Raw genomic sequence first — 21,849 nt, forward strand, 5'->3', positions numbered from 1 at the left:
TGTGTGTGTGTGTGTGTGTGTGTGTGTGTGTGTGTGTGTGTGTGTGTGTGTGTGTAGATTTTCGCAAACTGAACACACCTCTGTAACCGCCACCCAGATTGGATAAAGCACCTAGAAGTACCAGCTGTGCTCCTTTCTGGTCACTGTACACCTTCCCCCAGCCCAGTGTCTTCTGACAGCATAGATGAATCTTACCTGTTCGTGTCTCTTATGTAAAAGGTATCACAGAGTACATATTCTTCTGTGTCTGGCTTTTCCCTCTCAGCATTGTGTTTAGGAGATTCACTCATCTTATTAGTGCATTTGTGAACCATTCATTTCCATTGCTATGTAGTATTCTGTTATATGAATATTCCAAAAGTTTTTTTAAATTCTAGTTTTGGTGGACATTTGGGTAATTTGTAGTCTGGAACTATGACAGGTAGTGTTAGTGTGACTGTTCTGGCACATTTCTTTTGGTGAGAACTGAACACAGGTACTCATTTCTGTCCAGTGTATCTGAGGAGTAGAGTTTCTGAGTCTCAGGCTTCGGGTATATTGAGCTTTGGTAGAGACACTGGCAAACAGTTTTCCAAAGTGTGAACTCCCGCAGGCCCAGTATACAAGTTGTAAATGCTGTTGGCTTTGCCAACACCTGGGATTGTCTTTTTTTATGGTAGTTCTTCTAATTAATTGCATGTGTCATGGCATCGTGGTTCGTTTTGATTTTCTTTTCCCCGGTGACTAATAACATTGAGCACCTTTTCATATATGTATTAGCCATTTGGGTATCTCTTGTGAAGTTTCTGTAAGTCTTTCACTTATTTTTCTGTTGGATTATCTGTCATTTTCTAATTCATTTGTTGGAATTCTTTACATATTCTGCATGTGAGTCATTGGTCACGTGTTCTGTATGTATATGCGTATCTGTGTATCTCAAATATGTGCACACTGGTTCCTTTCACTCCCTTGATAGTGTCTGATGAAAAGGACTGTGGCTTTTAAAGTTCAGTTCTATCAGTTACAGATGGGCATGTTTATTGCGGACTTTGTGACTTTAACTCGCCCTCTGGGCCTGTGCCTTCTACTCCTTTAGTCTCTCACTGTAGGCAACGACTTTTAACTCTTTTACCTGATCTGTTTACAGATCTTGCTGTGCACTCTTGACACTGTTGTGACTATGGAAGCACTATTCATATCTGATCCATGCAGTAAACTAAAATTAATTTCCTTTCCTGCCCAACTTTTTGTATTTTTTGGAGTTAATAGTTTTTAATATTCCTTATTTATTTTTGTTTGCTTAGTTTTTCATGTACTTAACATTAATTGAATCTCAAACTTGCCACAAGTTATCTCAATAAATCTTTTCTCAAAATAGAAGCATCAAATATTCTGTTAATTAATTCTTTACCTAGCCTCTGTTTTTTAAAAATAGTTTTTCATTTTATTTTGTTTAGTCTCATGTTAGAGGCCTTCCTCAGGTGTCTGGTAATCTTTGAATTTCAGCTCATGTTTGAATTAGAAACTAAAAAGCTAATCTGAGTCTCTGAGCCCGGGTGGAGCTTGCTGGCTGTGACACACAATATAGGGCCCGGCCGGGCTGTTCTCTGGGGCTTTAGAGTCCCCATATCCAGGTCATTCCTCTGGGGCTGCAGGCTCCCCAGAAAGGACTCTTTCGATCTTTTTCTCTGGCAGAAAAGGCCTGGCTACTGGCATGCTGAAACTTTGGCATTTATTATGCCATTTATTGCATTTAGAACAGTTTTCCCACCGTCAGCTGTGTCTTGCATCTCCCAGTCTAGAGGTTCTTTCTTCTGCTGTCTCCAGGGTAAATGCGACATTTTCCGTCAGGAAGAGAGCTGGGGTCGGGGGAGGGTCTCAGTGCTTCTGTCACCGTCAGGCATCCAGGCTGGACCTGGCGCTTCAGCTCCCGAGCCATTGGGAGCTCTGCCTGGACATCTGGTTTCCTCTTGGCTTTCTTTACTGCTGGTTTAGGACCCGGCGTTTTCCCATTGCCTGAGTCATTGCTGCTTGTGCATCTGTTCTTCATCTTAAAAATTTTGGTTGCTCTTGGCTCTTCTTTTCTCCACCTTTAAGATTTTATGTCATTTTACTGTCATTTCAGTGGTGCTTTGGGAGGGGGTAAAGGTAGATGCCCGAGTTTATTTTGCCATGTTCACCCCAGAGGGGCTGAGTGTCACTGGAGCACGCGGCGTGATGGGGGGCGTAGAAGGACTTGGCCTTGTCTGTAGATTAGCACGCGTGATTAACAGTGAGTCTGTGTTACAGATGCACATGTGTAAGGAACAGCATCTAAGTGTGAATTATTCTGGAGTCGAGTGAGCTACGAGGTATTAGAGCTGCTTTCAAGGGGGGGTTATACCCATGACACTCAGAGTCTTCACAGAGTTAGATCCAGGTACTTGAGAGGCGATCCCTTGGATGTGCATTTTCAAAAATCACTGGCTGGTGGACTAGAAGGAAGCAAAATGGCAACTGCCCGAGTGTGTTTACCCCCGCCCCACCCCCAGATATTAAAGAGTTAGCCTCACAAGTGAGTGGGGCGGAGTCCCCTGCCACCTGCTGGCGTCTCTCAGTTACTGCTGACCCATGGCATACCGGAAGGCTTGGCGCTGTTAGCAGTTACAATAGAAGCGGAATGTAGTTAGTTATCTAATTGTAGCTATTCACGTTTAATTCCAGTAAACTCTTCTTATAAGAGTAGGACGTTATAAAGGATTTGTTACCAAAGAAAAATTAATCAGCTTTCATATAAACTTGATGCCTGTTGTTATGTCCCTTATTTAGATGCCTGTCCACTTCAGGTTGTTTGTTAGAAATGCATGTGGCTGGTGCAGTGTTGATTTTGGCTCTTTCGAACAGAAAGATGAACCTAAATAATTATATAACCCCATAGATACAATTATCTCTACTGCAGCCCCTAGTAATCTATCAATATATACCAACTCTTGCCAGTTGTGATCTCTCTGGCAGACTGTGAGTTATGGTAGTTCAATATTAGTTCCCTGAAAAGTGTGGGTATGTTTATCAATCTGGATATGTCTGTGAGAATGTTATTCAGTGAATTTCGTTTGTCATATGTATCATGTTGAAAAACAGTAATTGCTGTACCAATCATTGAAAATCTAAAGATTTCCAAAGGAAGCAAGAAAATCAAATTTAGTAAATACATAAACCTAATTGTTTTCATGTAGTTTTGAAGCTCACTTAAGGGGAAGGACTCTATTCTGAGTTAATTACGGTGCTTGCGTGGCTATTTTGTCCACAGCTGAGAAAGTTCGTATTTAGTTAAGAATTTTTGCCAGTGTTTCATACAGTACATTTAAGAAGAAAGTCATTGCCGCGGGAATTAACGAAGAGTAATAGGGTATCTTACGTCTGAGTAGGTTGAGCATCGTTTCTCTGTGGCAGCGCTGTCCAGTGGAACTTTCTGTGGTCATGTTGTACATCAGGGCAGCCACTTGTTATCTGTGGCTATCAGGCACTTGAAATATGGTTAGTGTGACTGAGGAACTGAATTTTTAATTTTAATGGCCGCATGTGTCTAGTGGCTGTTATATTGGACTGGGTGGCTGCTGTTTGGGTGATAGTTTAATAGCAGAAAAATGGGGGAGAGAAAAAAGGGGAAGACTTTAACAGCTGAGTTGTTTCTTAGGTTTGAATGCCTTGGGGATTTTGAAAAAACAAAAATGGCCCTATCTTAAATCAGAGGATAATTTTTGTCCTTTAAGTTTTACTACTTTGTTAAAAACTCTTTTAGTGAAGACCAGCAGTCATAGACACAGTCTGTTTTTCATCACTGTACATTCCTAGAAATACTTTAATGTGGATCTCATTTTTCTATTAGAATTATATTTCTGGGGGAAAAAAAGGACATAGCAGGTAAAAGAGCATCAATATATGTGACTGGCCTGTGTCACAAGAAATATAAACTGTTGATAATTTGAAATAATAAAACATATGCCCAGGTCCCATGAAAAGTAGATGTAAGTGGAACTGTATATAAGTTCTTCATTTGTATAGTAGAGTACGTAAAATTTGCTACTAAAATTAATAGCAATTAATTTTAGAATCTAGAATTAATGGTAGAATCTGGAATGCTTTTTGACAACTTAAGTCAGTAACTCAGGTCTTAACCAAAAAATAACCAAAATCATAAAAAAGGGGAGACAGAAGTTGGAAGGAATCTTGTTTATCTCTTTCTAAATTTCTTTCTGGCTGTTATAGATAAGCACTCAGAGTCAAATATCAGCGATCATTCAGATTCTTGGTTGTGTGCCCGCTGTACGCTGGACTCTTTTGTTGTGGACTGGATGGGAGCGGGGAGGGAAGGTCATCACTGCCTTGATTGGACAGTGGCCTCTGTAGCCCCAGACTGGGGTAAGGGAGCAGACAGCATGCACGCAGTCATAGCGCAGTCGGGCAAGTGCCAATGGAGCACGGAACAGAAAGGCTGGAGTGCCAGCTTGGAGTTAGGGAAGGCGAAAGCCGTTTTTAGGTGGCCACTCATTAGACTTTTCAGAATGGGAGTTTGCCTGCATGTTATACAGTGGAAGGTAGGTTAAAATGGTTGCAGGATTTCATGGTAGCTGTATATTTATTGATAACTAGGGAAATGATTACCTCTGAAGATGTATATACTGTTAGGAAAGGTGAATGTTTAAGTCCACTGTGCTGTTAAATGTGTGGTACTGAATCACAGTCACTCTAGAGGCCTGCATCTTAGAAATTACTGGAAGGTTTTCAAAATTCTTAGAACATTCAATTTGTATGTATCGTGGATGAATTGTTGAAAGTAAACGCACAAAAGGGTGATAAGAATGAAAATGGAAATTAAATATTATTGATCAAAGATAGTGCCAGGATTTAAGTTGGTGAAAGATGGGAACTGTCTACATTTTCAGCTAGAAAACTGATGACCTCAAAAGATAGATTAGGAATCATCGAGTGTTGATAGACAATTCTAGTTTGCTAAAGTACATGTGAAGTTAATTTTACCGAAGTAAAATTGCTCTCAAATCTTTTTTAATCGAGTTTTAATCCTACTAACCGTCTATACTATATATAAAAAACACTGACTAATAATAGGGCACATTTATCTGTAACTTTGATTTATGTGATTATAGATTTCTGAAATAGGGAATATCTTTGAAATAGAATGTTAAATATTTTTCATTTCTGTTTATTTAAGATGCAGAAGATAAGTGTATAATAGAAGGCCACAACTGTACATTTGTTCGCGACTTCAATAGAATTAAACCTTCAGGAAACGCAGAAACACTAGGTAGGTGTTTTCTTGTTCTTTGTTCCTTTTGGACTGAAACAGACTTTTTTATTATTTTCCTTGTTTTATTTTCTTACAGAATTACTACTGAAAGAATTTTTTGAATATTTTGGAAATTTCGCGTTCAATAAAAATTCCATTAATATTCGACAGGTAAATACTGTTTCAATGTTTGGTTATTAGGTACATGGTCTTCTACTGCACTAATATTTAACGAGTTTAGTTTTCAAAGCACTGTAACAAATGTCACTGCATGTCACCTCTATGGTGATAGACAGTAATGAGAAAGCTGGTGCCCTAGTGGAGCTACATGACTTGGCTAAGATCAGTCATCTAGTGTCTGGAGGAGCAAAGGCCAGCTCTTTTCAACTTCTGCCTTTGTCACTTGGCCAAGTAACTTTGTGTCACTTACTACTAATACTGTGTCCTTCAAAATGTGGAATATATTCTGAAAGTTTTTTAGAAAGCATGATTTTACATATAGTTCTCTTTAAACTGGATTTGGGTTTCTATGAAAGAAACAGAATACCTAGTCCCAAAGATAGATGTGAGTGATTCCCTCAATTTGAACCCTTAGGGTTTAAATTACTTAGGCAAGTGAATTATGATTTGGGTTCATCTGAGTAGCTGGAATGACAGACATTTTCCCTAAAGAGAATCTATCAGAGTAAACCCTGAGCAAAACTTGTTTGCAAGTGGGAAATACTTGAGATGGCGCTCCGGGTCTATTCTGCTCAGCATGTGGGTATCTGGTTACAGCCCTTAGAAGACTTGCTTCATAAAACACATACTCAGATATTCTGTTTTTGTTTCTTCAACTCCCCTTTCTTCATTCTTCCCTAACCCTTATCCTGCTCATGGAGATCTTGTTTTTAACAAATAAAAAAGAAAGAAAGTGTGGGGTTGGGAGAGGGTAGAGGCACAGCGCTCTGGACTGCAGTCTAGAAGGAAAAGGGCACGGAGCATAGGGAGTTCTTCACCCTTTCTGCACCCTTACCCCTTAAGGTTCAGGGATGATGGTCAGGCAGGACCCTGCTGGGCAGCGGCTTGAGAGGAGTTAGGGAATTAACGGGCTGCTCGCGTTGGAGACCTGACTGCTGGTTTTGCAGTGTCTGAGTCGTATATGTGGTGTCATTTGCAAGAGGAAAAGATTATATAGGCTAGTGGATCGCTGATGTTTGTGTGACTCGAGCTCTAGCTTTTCTTTTTATTTCTGTGTCTTACCTGGCAGAGCCTTATTTAAGTTGGATCTTTAGGAATGTAGTTGGGAAACGTCTAGTGTTTTTAAATGAATAATCCTTTGTTCCTTCTCTTCCTTTCTCATTTCATACTTGTGCAGCATTAATTACTATATTTAATTTAAGGCTTCTGATTTTGTGTGCTTCTATTCCCACTGTAATAAGCATGTTTTTAGCAAGTTTCAAACATAACTGTATCTTGTTTTCTGCCATTTTTCTTTTTCATATTTTTTTTCTTTCCCAGCTCTATTCTGTTAGGTAAATATTATGTTATTTTAAAAATACTTTTATTGGTTGACTCAGCCCGGATACCTCTCATCAGAGCAGTGACATCATCATCCATAGCTCATAAACCTAATTTATTTTTCTCTAAAGAATATTCATAAAACTACAGTGGAAAAAATCAGTCAGAAGTACACACACACATATACACTAACTCATAACATGCATATATACCCGCTCCCCTTGGGGAAGAAACTCTTTACTCTGTTACAGTTAATGCTGGTATTTTATGCATTTTTGACGTTTTATTAAACCAAACAGTTTTTATATCTGAGCCCTTCATATATTTATACATCTTTTTCTTCCTTGTAATTATCTGTAGGGAAGGGAACAAAACAAACCTGAATCTTCTCCACTGCACATTCAGAATCCTTTTGAAACTTCTCTCAACATTAGCAAAAATGTAAGTCAAAGTCAGCTGCAAAAATTTGTAGATCTGGCCAGAGAAAGTGCCTGGATTTTACATCAGGAAGATAAAGATCGCCTTTCGCCATCATATAATCAGCCCTGGGGGCTGGCAGCCCTGCTGCTACCTTCTGTAGCAAATAGTATGTCTCTTGCCAAGAAGAAGAAGAAGCCTGCAAGTGAAAGAATTAAAAACTTGTTGGAATCCATAAAAAGTAGCAGTACAGAAAATTCCACAGCCACCAATGGGTAAAGAGCAGTTAGTACTCAGGCATGATGGCTGCTCCTTCGCTTTCAGAACTGGTTTTATCCTGTAAGATAATCACTGGACTGCCTGGAAGAATGGTGTGAAATTCTGGCAGATCACACTTTCATCTGATGTCTCTGTTTTCATGATCTTCTCATTGGGCCCCTTAAACTGGTCTGACATTCTGCGGTGTTTTCAGTCTGAAAGCCAGTGGCACTGTATTAAAACGCCAGCCATGGGAACAGGTGAAAGAAGATTGGAATACACTTCAGTTAACATATACGAAGCGAGTGGAGAAGATCAGTTTAGTAATCAGACCGTTGTTGAAATCTGCATCAGCCTCTGGGTGGGAATCATTTAGAAGGACTTCTAGGTATGTACGTTCGCAGGCAGTGAATACAATGGAGCTGCAGGACTCGATAGTACGCTTTATTTTTGTATTCTTCAGAGTACTCGTATTCACATATAAATAAAAGCAGATGGGTACTGATTTCCAAAAATGTTCATGTTTTTAAAACAGATGAATGCAGACACTTCAGTTACTGCATTCTAGGTATTCTAAGCCAGATATATGAAAATACTAGTACACGATTTAAAAATAGGACGTAGTTAATTTTTCTGTTTTCAACAATAAAATCCTTTTTCTACTAGTATGTGGTATTGCCAATATTCCTTCACTTCTCTTTTAAGAATTCCTTTCTCCCTGTGGGGAATAGGTATGTATTGAAATACTATTTCCATTACATTCCCTGTAGAGTAGCTTTCAGTTTATGTAGCAAATACAGAGCTGGAAAATACACACTCGAGCCAGCTGACTTCACGGTGAATTACTCAGCCGCTTTGGGCCCCAGTTTTCTCTTCTGTTAAATGGGGATGATAATAGTGCTTCCTTCACCAGATGGCTGTGAAGGTTAGGCGAGACCCATAGGAAAGTGCAAGGTCATGGACCTGGCACTTAGCACATGTTTGTAATGTTTGTGGTATATAATTATTATTCTTGCTACTCAGAATACAGATGTAGCATTTGTACTGGTTTTCAAAATAGTTTCCCATCTAAATTTTAGGTCAGAAACGATAATGAGCTCTGCTTGGGGCATTATGGGAAACTCATTAATAGAATTGTCATGAAGCAAGTAAGTTCTGTGCCCATGTGCCGTGCTATTTGATTTCACATCTGAAACCAACAAACAGGCATCAGTGTTCTTCTGTACAGGCGGTGTCCTTAAATTAAAAGCCGTTTTTCATTTGTTTTTTAATTAGGTTAATTCTGTTGGGCCGGAAATCTGTATTGAGAGTTAAAAAGAGGTTTAAAAAGCATAAATATTTAAGAGTTTCTAAATGAAATGATTTTTTTTTTCTGTTCACAGATATTTGATTAGACATTTTCATTTTTTGGTTGGTGTTAAGTCTAAAATGGTCATTTAAGCACATAAAGTATGTATATGCGTTAGCACTTCTTTTCTTTTTTGTAATTTATAGAATAACTTTGACACTCTAGGTCTGTTTTACTTTTCAGGATGAGGTTTAATTATAGGATGTTTTAATCTACACTGATCTTTTTTTTATTTTTTTAATTTATTTTTGGCTGTGTTTGGTCTTCATTGCTGCGCATGGGCTTTCTCTAGTTGCGGCGAGTGGGGGCTACTCTTCGTTGCGGTGTGCAGGCTTCTCATTGCGGTGGCTTCTCTTGTTGCGGAGCACAGGCTCTAGAGCGCAGGCTCAGTAGTTGAAGCGCACGGGCTTAGTTGCTCCGCGGCGTGTGGGATCTTCCCGAACCAGGGATTGAACCTGTGTCACCTGCATTGGCAGGTGAATTCTTAACCACTGTGCCACCAGGGAAGTCCCTACACTAATCTTTTAACATGAAGTTTTCATTCCAGTAAACTGCATATGACTACAAACAAATGTATTATGTTTTTTCATAAGTTCATTGTATCACTTACCAAATTTTTAAAAGATAGTTTTTATTACATCTTAGGGGATAATCAGCAGTTATTTGTCATTGCCGTTTCTTAGTTAAAACTAACTGCAGCAATAAAGGTAAGGAAAATTTTTCAAGGTTTTTCTTTTCTAGCTATTATGAGGCTTTCATCCACTAACTCTCATGAACAATAAGTTTTATTCTCTGTGTGAAAGTAACTTTGATGTGAGCCTACCTGAATCAGATTGATTTCATTATACATCATTCCTGATTTTATAGCCCACTAGGCTAATTCGTGGAGTTATTATCCGTTTTTAGGAAATCAGAGAATTGTCCAGACATTCTAGGAAAACAACGTATAATCTGTCTCATTCACAAACCTTCAGTCATCATAGAGAAGAAGAGAGGATAAAAACAGTTGCAGTTGGACTTTCTTCCTGCGATCATTCACTACTTTAGCTCTTTGTTTTGCTCTAGGGTGAGACCAGAATTAGACTGTTTCAAGTCACTTCATGTTCCTAGAAATCACTTGGCCTTAGACATACAGCTCTATTCAATTCATTACAGCCTGCTGCTGCCACAGTAGGCAAACGCCACATTTACATGTATAATTTAAACCTGCACAGAGAACATCTGCAGCAAAACCAGCAGAAGGAGCCACCAAGCAGTGGCAGCACGTCCGGGTAGCAGCTCTCTCGTCCACTCTCCAGAGTTTGGTATTCAGTTGGTGAGTAGCTGTCCTAGTGTCTCGGTTCAGCCCCTTCAGGAGCCGTTGTGGGAGGGGAACATTCAAAACGCTGTAGCAAGGAAGAAACTTTCTACCGGAGATAGAAGAGGCCGATGCTCATCAAATAGAATAGGGTAGGCCTTGAAGGAACTGTAATCCCCATAGACCAAAGGAAGGGGCCATAGGGATTATCATTCTGGGAGCAGAAGGCAGTGTAAATGGGAGTCAGGAAGACGAAGCGCGTTTGGAGTGCGGGCCGCCTGACCGGCTGGGGGGGGTTTTTGCTGTGATAGAGAGTCGAGGTTGAGCGAGATGGTGAAGGACAGCGAGTTAAGGAGGTTGAGTATATCTTCAGCGGTAAAGCATTGAAGGTTTTTGTGTACGAGAGTAATCAAAGTTAAAGCAGTACTTTAGATGATTAATCTGTTGATACCAAGTAGTTATCAAGTGCCGCTGCTTTTTTCTTAGCAAATTAGAGTACCTTAGGTTCCGTCATTGAGTTAGATAAAATTTGGCTGTTAAATTTTCCACACAGGTCCAGGAGCTGACTCTCATATACCTCACAAGAGTATTTAACAAGAAGGCAAAGTTTAAGTGGCTTAAAGCCATCACCAGGAAGTATCATCAGGTCGTGGTATGTAATTTTATGTAAAGCCTTCCTAATGAGAAGCCCTTTGCAGTATATACTTGGACAGGAGTGAAAACATGATCAGAAGTCACTTTTCACCTTGGGATGATGTTGGAAATTTTATTTTAAATACTTGAAAGGCTTATTTTAGTTTCCATGCTGAGTTCAATTTCTTGTGGATACATATCCCAATGAATATAAACATTACACTGTTCCTCTGGAATTCCCATGGAGCAACTCCCAGAAAATGTCTATTTTAGGTGGAATCTTTAATCAGAAATATCTATGATACAGGATATATAAATCACCACAAACTATTTTGAAAATACACTATTTATATTTCAAATGTGATCCCTCATGTTATCTGTGTGTATGTGCATCCACCCAGCTTTAAGTGCTCAGTGGAGTCAAAACTAGATTAAAGTCATTATTCACTTTTTCTGTCTACTTTCAGATGAATACATTTAAACTTTTTTTTTTTCACGGCAAAGTTCCTAATCTTTTAGGATGGGGTGCTGAGATGTTTTAAAGAGGGTATTGGAAAGATGGGACTTGAAACAGTAAATGTTACACTGTGAAGAATACATAGTATGGTAAAATACCTAATTTGGAGTAGAGCAAGTCCAACATAATGAAAAATATAAATTATAAATGATATTTTCTGGGTTTATTTTGAAGTATGACACATTGAAAACTTACTACAATGGATGCCGTCAAATAAAATGGAGCAAGTTAATGAAAGATTACAAATTAGGTTTGTGTTATGTTCTGTGTCACCAAATTCATTAACGTGTCAGGCACAATGGAAGTCATACATTTTGAAGCTTCTTATTACAGAGTTACTGGTATTTGGCTTAGATTAATGGAGCCTAATGGTTAGAGTTTTAATTAATCTTTGCCAAACTTACACATGGGCTCGGAGAGTGGTGTGAAATAACATTAACATCTCTTTGTCTCAAAAACTGAGTAAAAGGTGGATTATGAAGCTGGCTGATGTCTTGCAGTGGAATTTGAAACTCAAAGCCTGATTTTTTTTTTTTTACTTCATGTGAGATGTGTATTATAATTCTATAGATATGCCTGTCAGTATAAAAGTAGCACAAGCTTCACCTTGTTTTTCTTCTTTAGCAGTTAATTTTGGTGATTTTAGAAGGATTGTTTGTTTATGATTTATGTGATAATGTCCCCTTTCCCCCCAGTCCTCTAATCAAACCTAAAGCAAGTATCTTTGGCATTTCCCTGCTTGATTCTTGGCATCACTGGTTGTAAAGCTCAGTTATTAGGACTGAGTGGTCTTCTTCAGCTTTATATAATTGAGTCTTTAAAACAGGATTACAGCATTTTTCGTATATTATTTATTTGATCAGAATATTTTTATATTTTGATATCTTTTTTAAAAAAGTGATGACTAGAATAACAGTGAGCAGTGGTACTTCACTTATCTGTTGTTAAGTGGTAAGATGGGTTCAAATGAACACATTTTTCATATAACACTGATTTCCAGAGCTTCATCCTCATCTCTGGACATAGGACTGTCAGATGATTATTTTAGTCCCACCTCTAGAACTTCATCATTATTGTGCACTGGACTTTGTGCTTTACTTCCAATTCAACCTGTTTTATTTTGATTATTATTTATGTATTTAGGCTGTGCTGGGTCTTCATTGCGGCACGCAGGCTGTTCGTTGCAGGATTCTCTCTAGTTGTGGTGCACGGGCTCAGTAGTTGAGATGTGCGGGCTCCAGAGTGTGCAGGCTTAGTTGCTCCATGGCATGTGGGATCTTAGTTCCCCAACCAGGGATCGAACGCATGTCCCCTGCATTGGAAGGCGGATTCTTAACCACTGGACCACCTGGAAAGTCCCTCAACCTGTTTTAAATTAAAATTATTTTCTTCCTCAAAACTGGCTAACCTCATAATTGGCTCATTTCTGTTGTTGGTATCATTATTCTCTGCCACCATAGCTCAGACTCTGGGATCCTTTTAGACTCCTTTTTCTTTCACCTTGTTTAATTAATCTCTCTATTTCTGTTGCCATTAGCTTAGTTTATGTCATTACCTCTCTTCTAATTTAATACAATAATGTATTAGCTAGTTTCCCAACCCACTGTTTTCCCTCTTCTGTGTACCCATGTAAACCATCAATTTTCAAAAGAATAGGAGTCAAAGTACCTTTTATGGTAAATTAACATTAAATTATATGTGTTTATTGCAATTCTAAAGATATCTTGGAACTGTACAAAGCTTTAAGGTCATTCTAAATATCAGGTGTACAAAACATATACCAACTGAAGGTTCTAATTAGTACAAAGCACTGGATTTTTTTCTGTAACATCAAAGTCTTCTGTTTATAAACTCCACTGACTTCTGAAAGTTTTCAAACTTCTCTACTAATGACACTTAATCCCCCAAATACTGGTACAACAGAGTCATTCATTCAGTAAACATTTACCCATGATTGCTATGTACCAGACCCTCTAAATTGAGACATACCAAGAGACGGAAGGTTTGAATTGCCAGAAAAATGATTTTTGTTCTTGGATAGAAAGGCTTAGTGTAAGGGTAACAGTTTTGCCTACGTATCAATTAATGATGATGCAGTCAATTAAAATTCTGTAAGAATTTTTTAAAGAAACTTGAAAGTCACTGGAAGTGTATGAGGAAGAATAAACATACAAAAATAGGAGAAAAAATTTTTAAAAATTCAACAAATAACATTAAAATATAAGGCACGGTAATTAAAATAATACTACTGGTTTGAGATAGACAAACCAATGGAACAGTAACAGAAATATACTCAAGATATATAAGGGAATTTACAGTGATATGATAAAGGGCAACATTTCAAATCAATAGAAAGATGGATTATTCAATAAATAGTGTTGGGACAACTGGTAGCTATTGGAAAAAAATTAGTTTGATCCTAGTCTCACTCTAATACCCAAATAAACTGCAGGTGGGTTGGAATTTAAATGTGGAGGGGAAGAAAGTGAAATCATAAAGTACTAAAGAAACCCTGGATGAATATTATGAACTTGGGATAGGGAAGGGTGCCTTTTCAAGTATGACATGCATTTATAAAAGAATATATTGATAAATTTGACTACTTTAAAATGGAAAGCTATGCCACAAAACAGCCATAACCAAAATTCTGATACTAATGGAAAAAGGGCCAATTTTTCTAATAATGAGCTCCACAAATGTATGAGAAATAGGCAGAACAAAGCTATATCATAGAAGCAGTTAAAAAGGACAGGTAAACAATAAAGATGGTCAAGCTTACAGATAATTATATAAAACATTATTATTATGGAGAATTTTGAACCCAGGCAAAAGTAAACTGAAAAGTGTAATGAACTTGCATAAATCCATCACCTGTTTCAATAATTAACTCGTGGCAAATTTGCTTTAATATATAACCCATTTACTTACCCAATCTGTATTATTTGAAGTATATTTCAATCATTCTATCATTTTATCTGTAAATATGTCAATTACTGCCAAAAGATAAGAGCTTTTTTCTAAAAATCACAAATCATTATTAAACCTAAGAAGAACAAACAAAACAATAATTCTCTAGTATCTTCATATCTACTTAGAGTTCAAGTTTCCAATTGTCTTATGGATGTCACAGTTGTTTTTTCCCAAGGCTGTTTGTTTGAATTGTGATCCAGTTACAGTCCCCATGTTGTGATTGGTTGACCTGTTTCTGAAGTCTCTTGAATTCTTAGGTTTACACTTCATCTCTTTTTTTCTTTTGCGATATATTGAAGATATGGGGTTATCTGTCTTAGGGAGTTTCCCACAACATGGATGGTGCTGATTTTGTTGGCGCATATGATTCTGTGCTGTGGAGTTGTTCAACATTAATGACATAAGAATATTTATCAGTTTTAGAAAACTTTCAATCATGTTCTTTCCTGTTTTTTTCCTATCTTTGTCTCTTCATTGTGGGTATTTCTAATCTGTATTACAGCTTATCAATTTTTTTCTTTAGAGGTATCTAATTTTTTAAACCCATTCATTCAATTCTCAATTCCAGTAGGGTTTTTATTTTTGTTTTTCAGTTCTAGGATTTCTATCTGGTATTTGAAATTATTTTTTCTAATTTTCTGACAGAATTCTGAGTCTCGTCTTTGATTTTCTTATAAAGTCTGTCTGATAAGTTGATTGATTATCTGGTCTGCTTCTGTGTTTCGTGATGCTGACTTCTAGGATGCCTGACTGGTGGTGTTTTGTGTGTTGACATTGTATGTGTCATTCTTCCAGTTTTCCAAAGTAGATTACTTGAGGGAGGGTGATGTTGATTTCCCTTCAGAATGGATTTATTTTTGCTTCTGGAAGGTGGGTGGGAGTACTTATGATCCTGGATCACTGTGGTCCAGAAGGGGCTTGAGATTTTGAAATTGGATTCAGTTCCAGATTCTAGCCTCGCCCAAAGCCAGGAGGGCTCAGCGGGGCCCCTTCTCCTCGTTAGGTCCTGAGCTCCCTTTCCCTGCCATCCTTCTGAAAGCCCTGCTCAGCTCTGATTGCCTCATCCGCAGGCGTCCCTGTGGGGAAAGCAGTCCCACGTGCTAGGCTCACCTAGTGTAGGTATGCGTCTCTGCAGTCCTGTAGGTTTTCACTGCCTTGATAGCGTTTGGATGCTTTCAAGCAACTGCTTTTTGTCTTGCCCAGCTGCAAAGACAGCTGAGAGAGAGAGAGTTGGTATGTACTGCCTAGACTGCCATTACTGGAAGCCACTGAGTTCTTTTTGATTCCAGCTTCTGATCCCATATGTGTGTGTATATATATATATATATATTTTTTAATTTTATAGGAATGATGTATACTGTTCATTTAGTTTACTTCCTTCTAAGGGGCTTTCACATGATGTCTCAGTTGCCGAAAAGCCTTGAGTTGGGCTTTACCTAGCAGTGCGGACACCTGGCTGAAGTGAAAGCCTAGTTCACCCTTGAGGAAACAAGGTTCTGCAGGTGTTATTCTGTGCTCGGCTTCAGAAATCAGACATTTCCAGCTTTTACTTCTGGATTGTGATTTCCTCATAGAGGATTTTGTCCATGCCAATTGAAAGTTTAAATTTATGCCATGTGTGAATGAGTGGCAAAGTGCCCAAATAAGAATGGGGAAAATATCTTCTTTTTCCAACCATGTTCAGACACCTCAAACAACTGTGAAATACAATTTTTCTTCCAGTTTTCCAAAATATTTATCTGGGCTGAGACCAAGAATGAAAGCATTTTAGGCCAAAAAGCTCCTTGGAAATTTTATGATTTATAATAGAGTTCCCTTTTGAATTTTAGGCATATGTTGTTAGAGTATCTTATTTATGAACGCAAGATTTTAGTGCATTTTTACATCAGTGAAATAACTCGTGTTTCTTTTCTATATTATAAGTTATTTTTCTGATATTTAGCTATTTCATATTTGTAGTTTTTCGGCTATATTATCAGCCTATATTTGTTTAGGTAACAGAGGTAGCAATTAAAAATAGCTATCATAATTTTGAGTTAGTTTTCAACTTATAATTTGATACTTGTACTCTAGCATTGCCATATTGCCAGAAACCTTAATTCAAGTCTCTAAATATTTAATACAATCATTTTGAAAACCAAAATAATTTGGTGTTTTTATCTTGGTTGCTCTGAACAAAGCCAGTACTTCAAACTTCTCGATGCTTCAGGGTGAAAATTGTGTTAAGTAGTATTTGAATTTAAATGTGGCTTAAAATGTTTCTTAGTTCTAAAGCCCTCTGTAGTTTCCGTTTTCTAAGCAATATTTGCTATATTTGATCTTCTAGATGAAGAAAGATTTGACTATGATTAAATATGTACAGTACCATCCTGGAATAAATTTTATTCATAGATTAGTAAAATATGTGAAGCGTGATTTAGGAGAAAATATTTTAGGCCATTAAATTTAGTTACATAAGCTATGGTATGTTTTAAATTCTGTGCAATGAAATCTGTTTTGCTTTAAAAATAAAAAGTTCATTGCACTGGAAAATGTGGAGTATTTGTTATCCAAGACCATCAAAAGCATACCCGGTCACATATTTAGGAAAATTTTGAAATACTAGTTTTAGCCTATCAATTTAATGGCATTTGTTATGATTGTCTGATTTTCTTATCCGTACTTAAAAGCCTTAAGAGGGCTTCCCGGGTGGCGCAGTGGTTGAGAGTCCGCCTGCCGATGCAGGGGACACGGGTTCGTGCCCCGGTCCAGGAAGATCCCACATGCCGCGGAGCGGCTGGGCCCGTGAGCCATGGCCGCTGAGCCTGTGCGTCTGGAGCCTGTGCTCCGCAACGGGAGAGGCCACAACAGTGAGAGGCCCGCATACCGCAAAAAAAAAAAAAAAAAAAAAAAAAAGCCTTAAGAACACTCTTAATACTTGATTTGGTCACATTTCTTACAGTACATCGGTTTCAGTGCAGTTCTTTTCTCTGATATGGAGTAAGTATAGGACCTGGCACAGTGCCTGGCACATATTTGGTAATCGATAAACATTGCTTTCTTTCCCTTATCCCACCCCCATTCTTAGCCCATGATTTTAAAGGTATTAAGAAATAAAAATAGTACTAGGAAAAATTTAAGAGCTCAGCTTCCATTTAAAAATTTTAAACTTCTTTTTCTAAAAGAAGGGTTCAAAATTAATGCATGGTGTTGTAGGCAGGGTTCTATGATGGCCCCAAGATTCCCACCCTCTGGAGGACACCCCTGTGTAAGCCCCTCTCCTTGAGTGTGATCAGACCTGTGAGTCACTCCCTTGATTGGGTTGTGTTACATGGCAAAGGTGGTGGTTGAATCATTCTGTGATTATTACCTGATATGACTCCTAGCAGACTGGAGAGAGAAATTTCTGCTGGCTTCGAAGAAGTAAGCTGCCTCATTGTGCATGGCCACGTGGCTGGGACCTGAGGGTGGCTTCTAAGAGCTGAGAGCAATCCCCACCAACAGCCAGCAAGCAGTCAGGGGCCTTGGTCCCAGCCACAAGGAAACTGAGATAATAAACAAATGTAGGGGCTTTTAAGAGCATCCTGAGCATAGGTGAGATGACACCTCGGCCAACACATCGATTTTAGCGCTCTAAGACTGAGAAGAGGGCCAGTTAAATCGATTTCTGACTCAAGCCACAGAAACTGAGAAAATCAATGTATATTGTTTTAAGCTGCTAAGTTCGTGGGAGTTTGTTATGCAGTAATAGAAAATCAATATATTAGGGAAAACCTCCCTTGTGAAAGTTAAATTATCGTTTATTCACTTGACAGTGTGAACATCTTTGTTCAGGACTGGCAGTCAAAGGATGAAGATGGATACGAGTAATCATCCTCATCAGTAAACAGTCAAAGGTTAGAGCTGTGGTCGGAATAAAGGCCCCGACTATGTCTATGTTCTAATCCCGGAAACGGAACATGTCACTTTACGTGGCTAAAGGGGCTTTGTGGGTGTGATTAGGTTAAAGGCCCTGAGATGGGGAGATTATTCTGGATTTTCCAAGTGGCCGCAATATAATCATAAGGGTCAGTAGGAGGAAGGAAGATGTGATGAGGGATTCAGAGGTCAGGTGGAGAAGTATTTGAAGATCCTGCACTGCTGTCTTTGACGATGGAACTGTAAGTTAAGAAATCTGTGGTGTCTTAAGCCACTACCTTTGTGGTAATTCGTGCAGCAGTAGGAAAATAGTACACAAGATAGCTGAGAGAAGCCTGTTACCTCGAAGAAAGCAAAGCAGTGATTCGTAGGACACAAGCTGTACAGGACGAAGAACACCTCAAAGATAAAAACTTTAGAAGTTGTTTTTTGGGGGTTCTAGTATTGAGACCTCCTGGTCTGCCATCTTGCTAATGTCCTATGAATATCTTCTTCATTACATTCTTATTATCTACTTATAGCTTTATATACTTTATATATATCCTTTTTTTCAACTTTATTACATATTTTATTAAAACTGAGAGGACATTTAATGTAAGTTGTACCCAAAATGCTATCATTCAAAATCTTAAGACACCAACAATTGTAAAATGGATCTGCATTTCAGAAATGTTAAAATGTGTGTGTATGGGGGTAGGGGGTGGAGATCAGGGAGAAGCATCTTAGATTCAATGCAATGCAGCAGATACCTCCAAATTCCTTTGCCAAGTGATTGTAAAAACTTTCCCTCCTACCAGAAATACAAAAATTCAAAATTTCCACATTGCTACAAAAACTGAGAGAGTTTGATGATACGGCTTAAAAAAAAAACAAAAAACCTGCAGTTCCCTGAGCACATTTTCCAAATATTTATAGTTATTTTGTGTTCCTTCTAGTGTAAATTGCTGTTGCCATTTTTCTACTCAGTTTTGTATTTTCCCTATTAATTTTAAGAGCTTTTTATGTATTCTAGCTTTATTCATTGTGAATATTGTCTGTCATATTCTGGATTGGTTTTGTAACTATTTTTTACATTTTTCTAATTATCTCTTTCTTCACCAAATCAACTTTTTTATTAAGTTTTATAACCAGTCTTCACATCTTATAGGTGTTTCATCCCTGTTCTTGTTCAAAATTGTCTTGCCTATTCTGGGCTTCAACATTTCTTTGTGAATATCAGGGTCTGTTTGTCAAGTTTTATGAACAAAAATCTTTGAAATTATATTGATTGTATAGATTAACCTTCAACATTTGCATCTTTATTATAGTGCATTTTCCCATCCATGAACGTGGTATACCTCTCCAACTGGTCTTCCTTTATATCCTTTAATAAAGTATGAAATTTGTTCTCATAAAGCATTTACAGATCTTTTGTTAGATTTAGTCTATGGAATGTTATTTTTTGTTAGCTACTTGGAGTAAGACATTAAAACTACATTTCCTAACTTATTGTTCGTGGTGTTCAAATACACTAATTTTATTTGACTTTGTATCCATAATTTAAAAAAAAACAAATAGCTTGCCTAGATGGTCTCTTAATTTGCTTATGTAGATAATCATATCAAATGCAAATGTTTCTTCAAGGAATTTCCCTGTTATTTCTAGTTGGCTAACACTTTTTTTTAACATCTTTATTGGAGTACAATGGTGTGTTAGTTTCTGCTATATAACAAAGTGAATCAGCTATACATATACATGTATCCCCGTATCCCCTCCCTCTTGTGTCTCCCTCCCACCTTCCCTATCCCACCCCTCTAGATGGTCACAAAACACCGAGGTGATCTCCCTGTGCTACGTGGCTGCTTCCCACTAGCTATCTATTTTACATTTGGTAGTGTATATATGTCCATTGCCACTCTCTCACTTTCTCCCAGCTTACCTTTCCCCTCCCTGTGTCCTCAACTCCATTCTCAATGTCTGCGTCTTTATTCATGTCCTGCTGCTAGGTTCTTCAGAACCTTTTTTTTTTTGGATTCCATATATATGTGTTAGCATATGGTATTTGTTTTTCTCTTTCTGACTTACTTCACTCTGTATGACAGACTCTAGGTCCATCCACCTCACTACAAATAACTCAATTTCATTTCATTTTATGGCTGAGTAATATTCCATTGTATATATGTGCCACATCTTCTTTATCCATTCATCTGTTGATGGACACATAGGTTGCTTCCATGTCCTGGCTATTGTAAATAGAGCTGCAATGAACATTGTGGTACATGACTCTTTTTGAATTATGGTTTTCTCAGGGTGTATGCCCAGTAGTGGGATTGCTTGGTCATATGGTAGTTCTATTTTTAGATTTTTTAAAGGAACCTCCATAATGTTCTCCATAGTGGCTGTATCAATTTCCATTCCCACCAACAGTGCAAGAGGGTTCCCTTTTCTCCACACCCTCTCCAGCATTTATTCTTTGTAGATTTTTTGATGATGGCCATTCTGACTGGTGTCAGGTGATACCTCATTGTAGTTTTGATTTGCATTTCTCTAATGATTAGTGATGTTGAGCATCCTTTCATGTGTTTGTTGGCAATCTGTATATCTTCTTTGGAGAAATGTCTATTTAGGTCTTCTGCCCAGTTTTGGATTGGGTTGTTTGTTTTTTTGATATTGAGCTGCATGAGCTGCTTGTAAATTTTGGAGATTAATCCTTTGTCAGTTACTTCATTTGTAAATATTTTCTCCCATTTTGACGGTTGTCTTTTCGTCTTGTTTATATTTTCCTTTGCTGTGCAAAAGCTTTTAAGTTTCATTAGGTCCCATGTGTTTATTTTTGTTTTTATTTTCATTTCTCTAGGAGGTGGGTCTAAAAGGATCTTGCTGGGATTTATGTCAGAGAGTGTTTTTCCTATGTTTTCCTCTAAGAGTTTTATAGTGTCTGGTCTTACATTTAGGTCTTTAATCCCATTTTGAGTTTATTTTTGTGTATGGTGTTAGAGAGTGTTCTAATTTCATTCTTTTATATGTAGCTGTCCAGTTTTCCCAGCACCACTTATTGAAGAGGCTGTCTTTTCTCCATTGTATATTCTTGCCTCATTTATCAAAAATAAGGTGACCAGGGGCTTCCCTGGTGGCGCAGTGGTTGAGAGTCCGCCTGCCGATTCAGGGGACACAGGTTCATGCCCCGGTCTGGGAAGATCCCACATGTCGCGGAGCGGGTAGGCCTGTGAGCTGTGGCCGCTGGGCCTGCGCATCCAGAGGCTGTGCTCCGCAACGGGAGCGGCCACAACAGTGAGAGGCCTGCATACCGCAAAAAAAAAAAAATTAAAAAATAAGGTGACCATAGGTGTGTGGATTTATCTCTGGGCTTTCTATCCTGTTGCATTGATCTGTATTTCTGTTTTTGTGCCAGTACCATACTGTCTTGATTATTTAGCTTTGTAGTATAGTCTGAAGGCCGGGAGCCTGATTCCTCCAGCTCCATTTTTCTTTCTCAAGATTGCTCTGGCTATTTGGGGTCTTTTGTGTTTCCATACAAATTGTGAAATTTTTTGTTCTAGTTCTATGAAAAATGCCAGTGGTAGTTTGATAGAGATTGCATTGAATCTATAGATTGCTTTGGGTAGTATAGTCATTTTCACAATGTTGATTCTTCCAATCGAAGAACATGGTATATCTCTCCATCTGTTTGTACCATCTTTAATTTCTTTCATCAGTGTCTTATAGTTTTCTGCATACAGGTCTTTTGTCTCCTTAGGTAGGTTTAT

The 21,849-nt window shown here is 38.1% G+C and overlaps 1 protein-coding gene across 1 annotated transcript in view; it reads left to right on the forward strand.

The window, feature by feature from the left end:
- MTPAP (mitochondrial poly(A) polymerase) overlaps positions 1 to 7,868 on the forward strand; it is a 28,168-nt gene extending 20,300 nt beyond the window's left edge. The window contains exons 7-9 of the mRNA XM_029239524.1: positions 5,192 to 5,284; positions 5,364 to 5,437; positions 7,127 to 7,868. Coding sequence (XP_029095357.1) covers positions 5,192 to 5,284; positions 5,364 to 5,437; positions 7,127 to 7,462 — 503 coding nt within the window. The 3' untranslated portion in view covers positions 7,463 to 7,868. The remainder of the gene's footprint in view (positions 1 to 5,191; positions 5,285 to 5,363; positions 5,438 to 7,126) is intronic.
- The last annotated feature ends 13,981 nt before the right edge of the window (positions 7,869 to 21,849 follow it).

This window comes from Monodon monoceros, unplaced genomic scaffold (genome assembly GCF_005190385.1).
Source record: "Monodon monoceros isolate NGI ecotype Baffin Bay Population unplaced genomic scaffold, NGI_Narwhal_1 Super_Scaffold_21, whole genome shotgun sequence".
NCBI lineage: Eukaryota > Metazoa > Chordata > Mammalia > Artiodactyla > Monodontidae > Monodon > Monodon monoceros.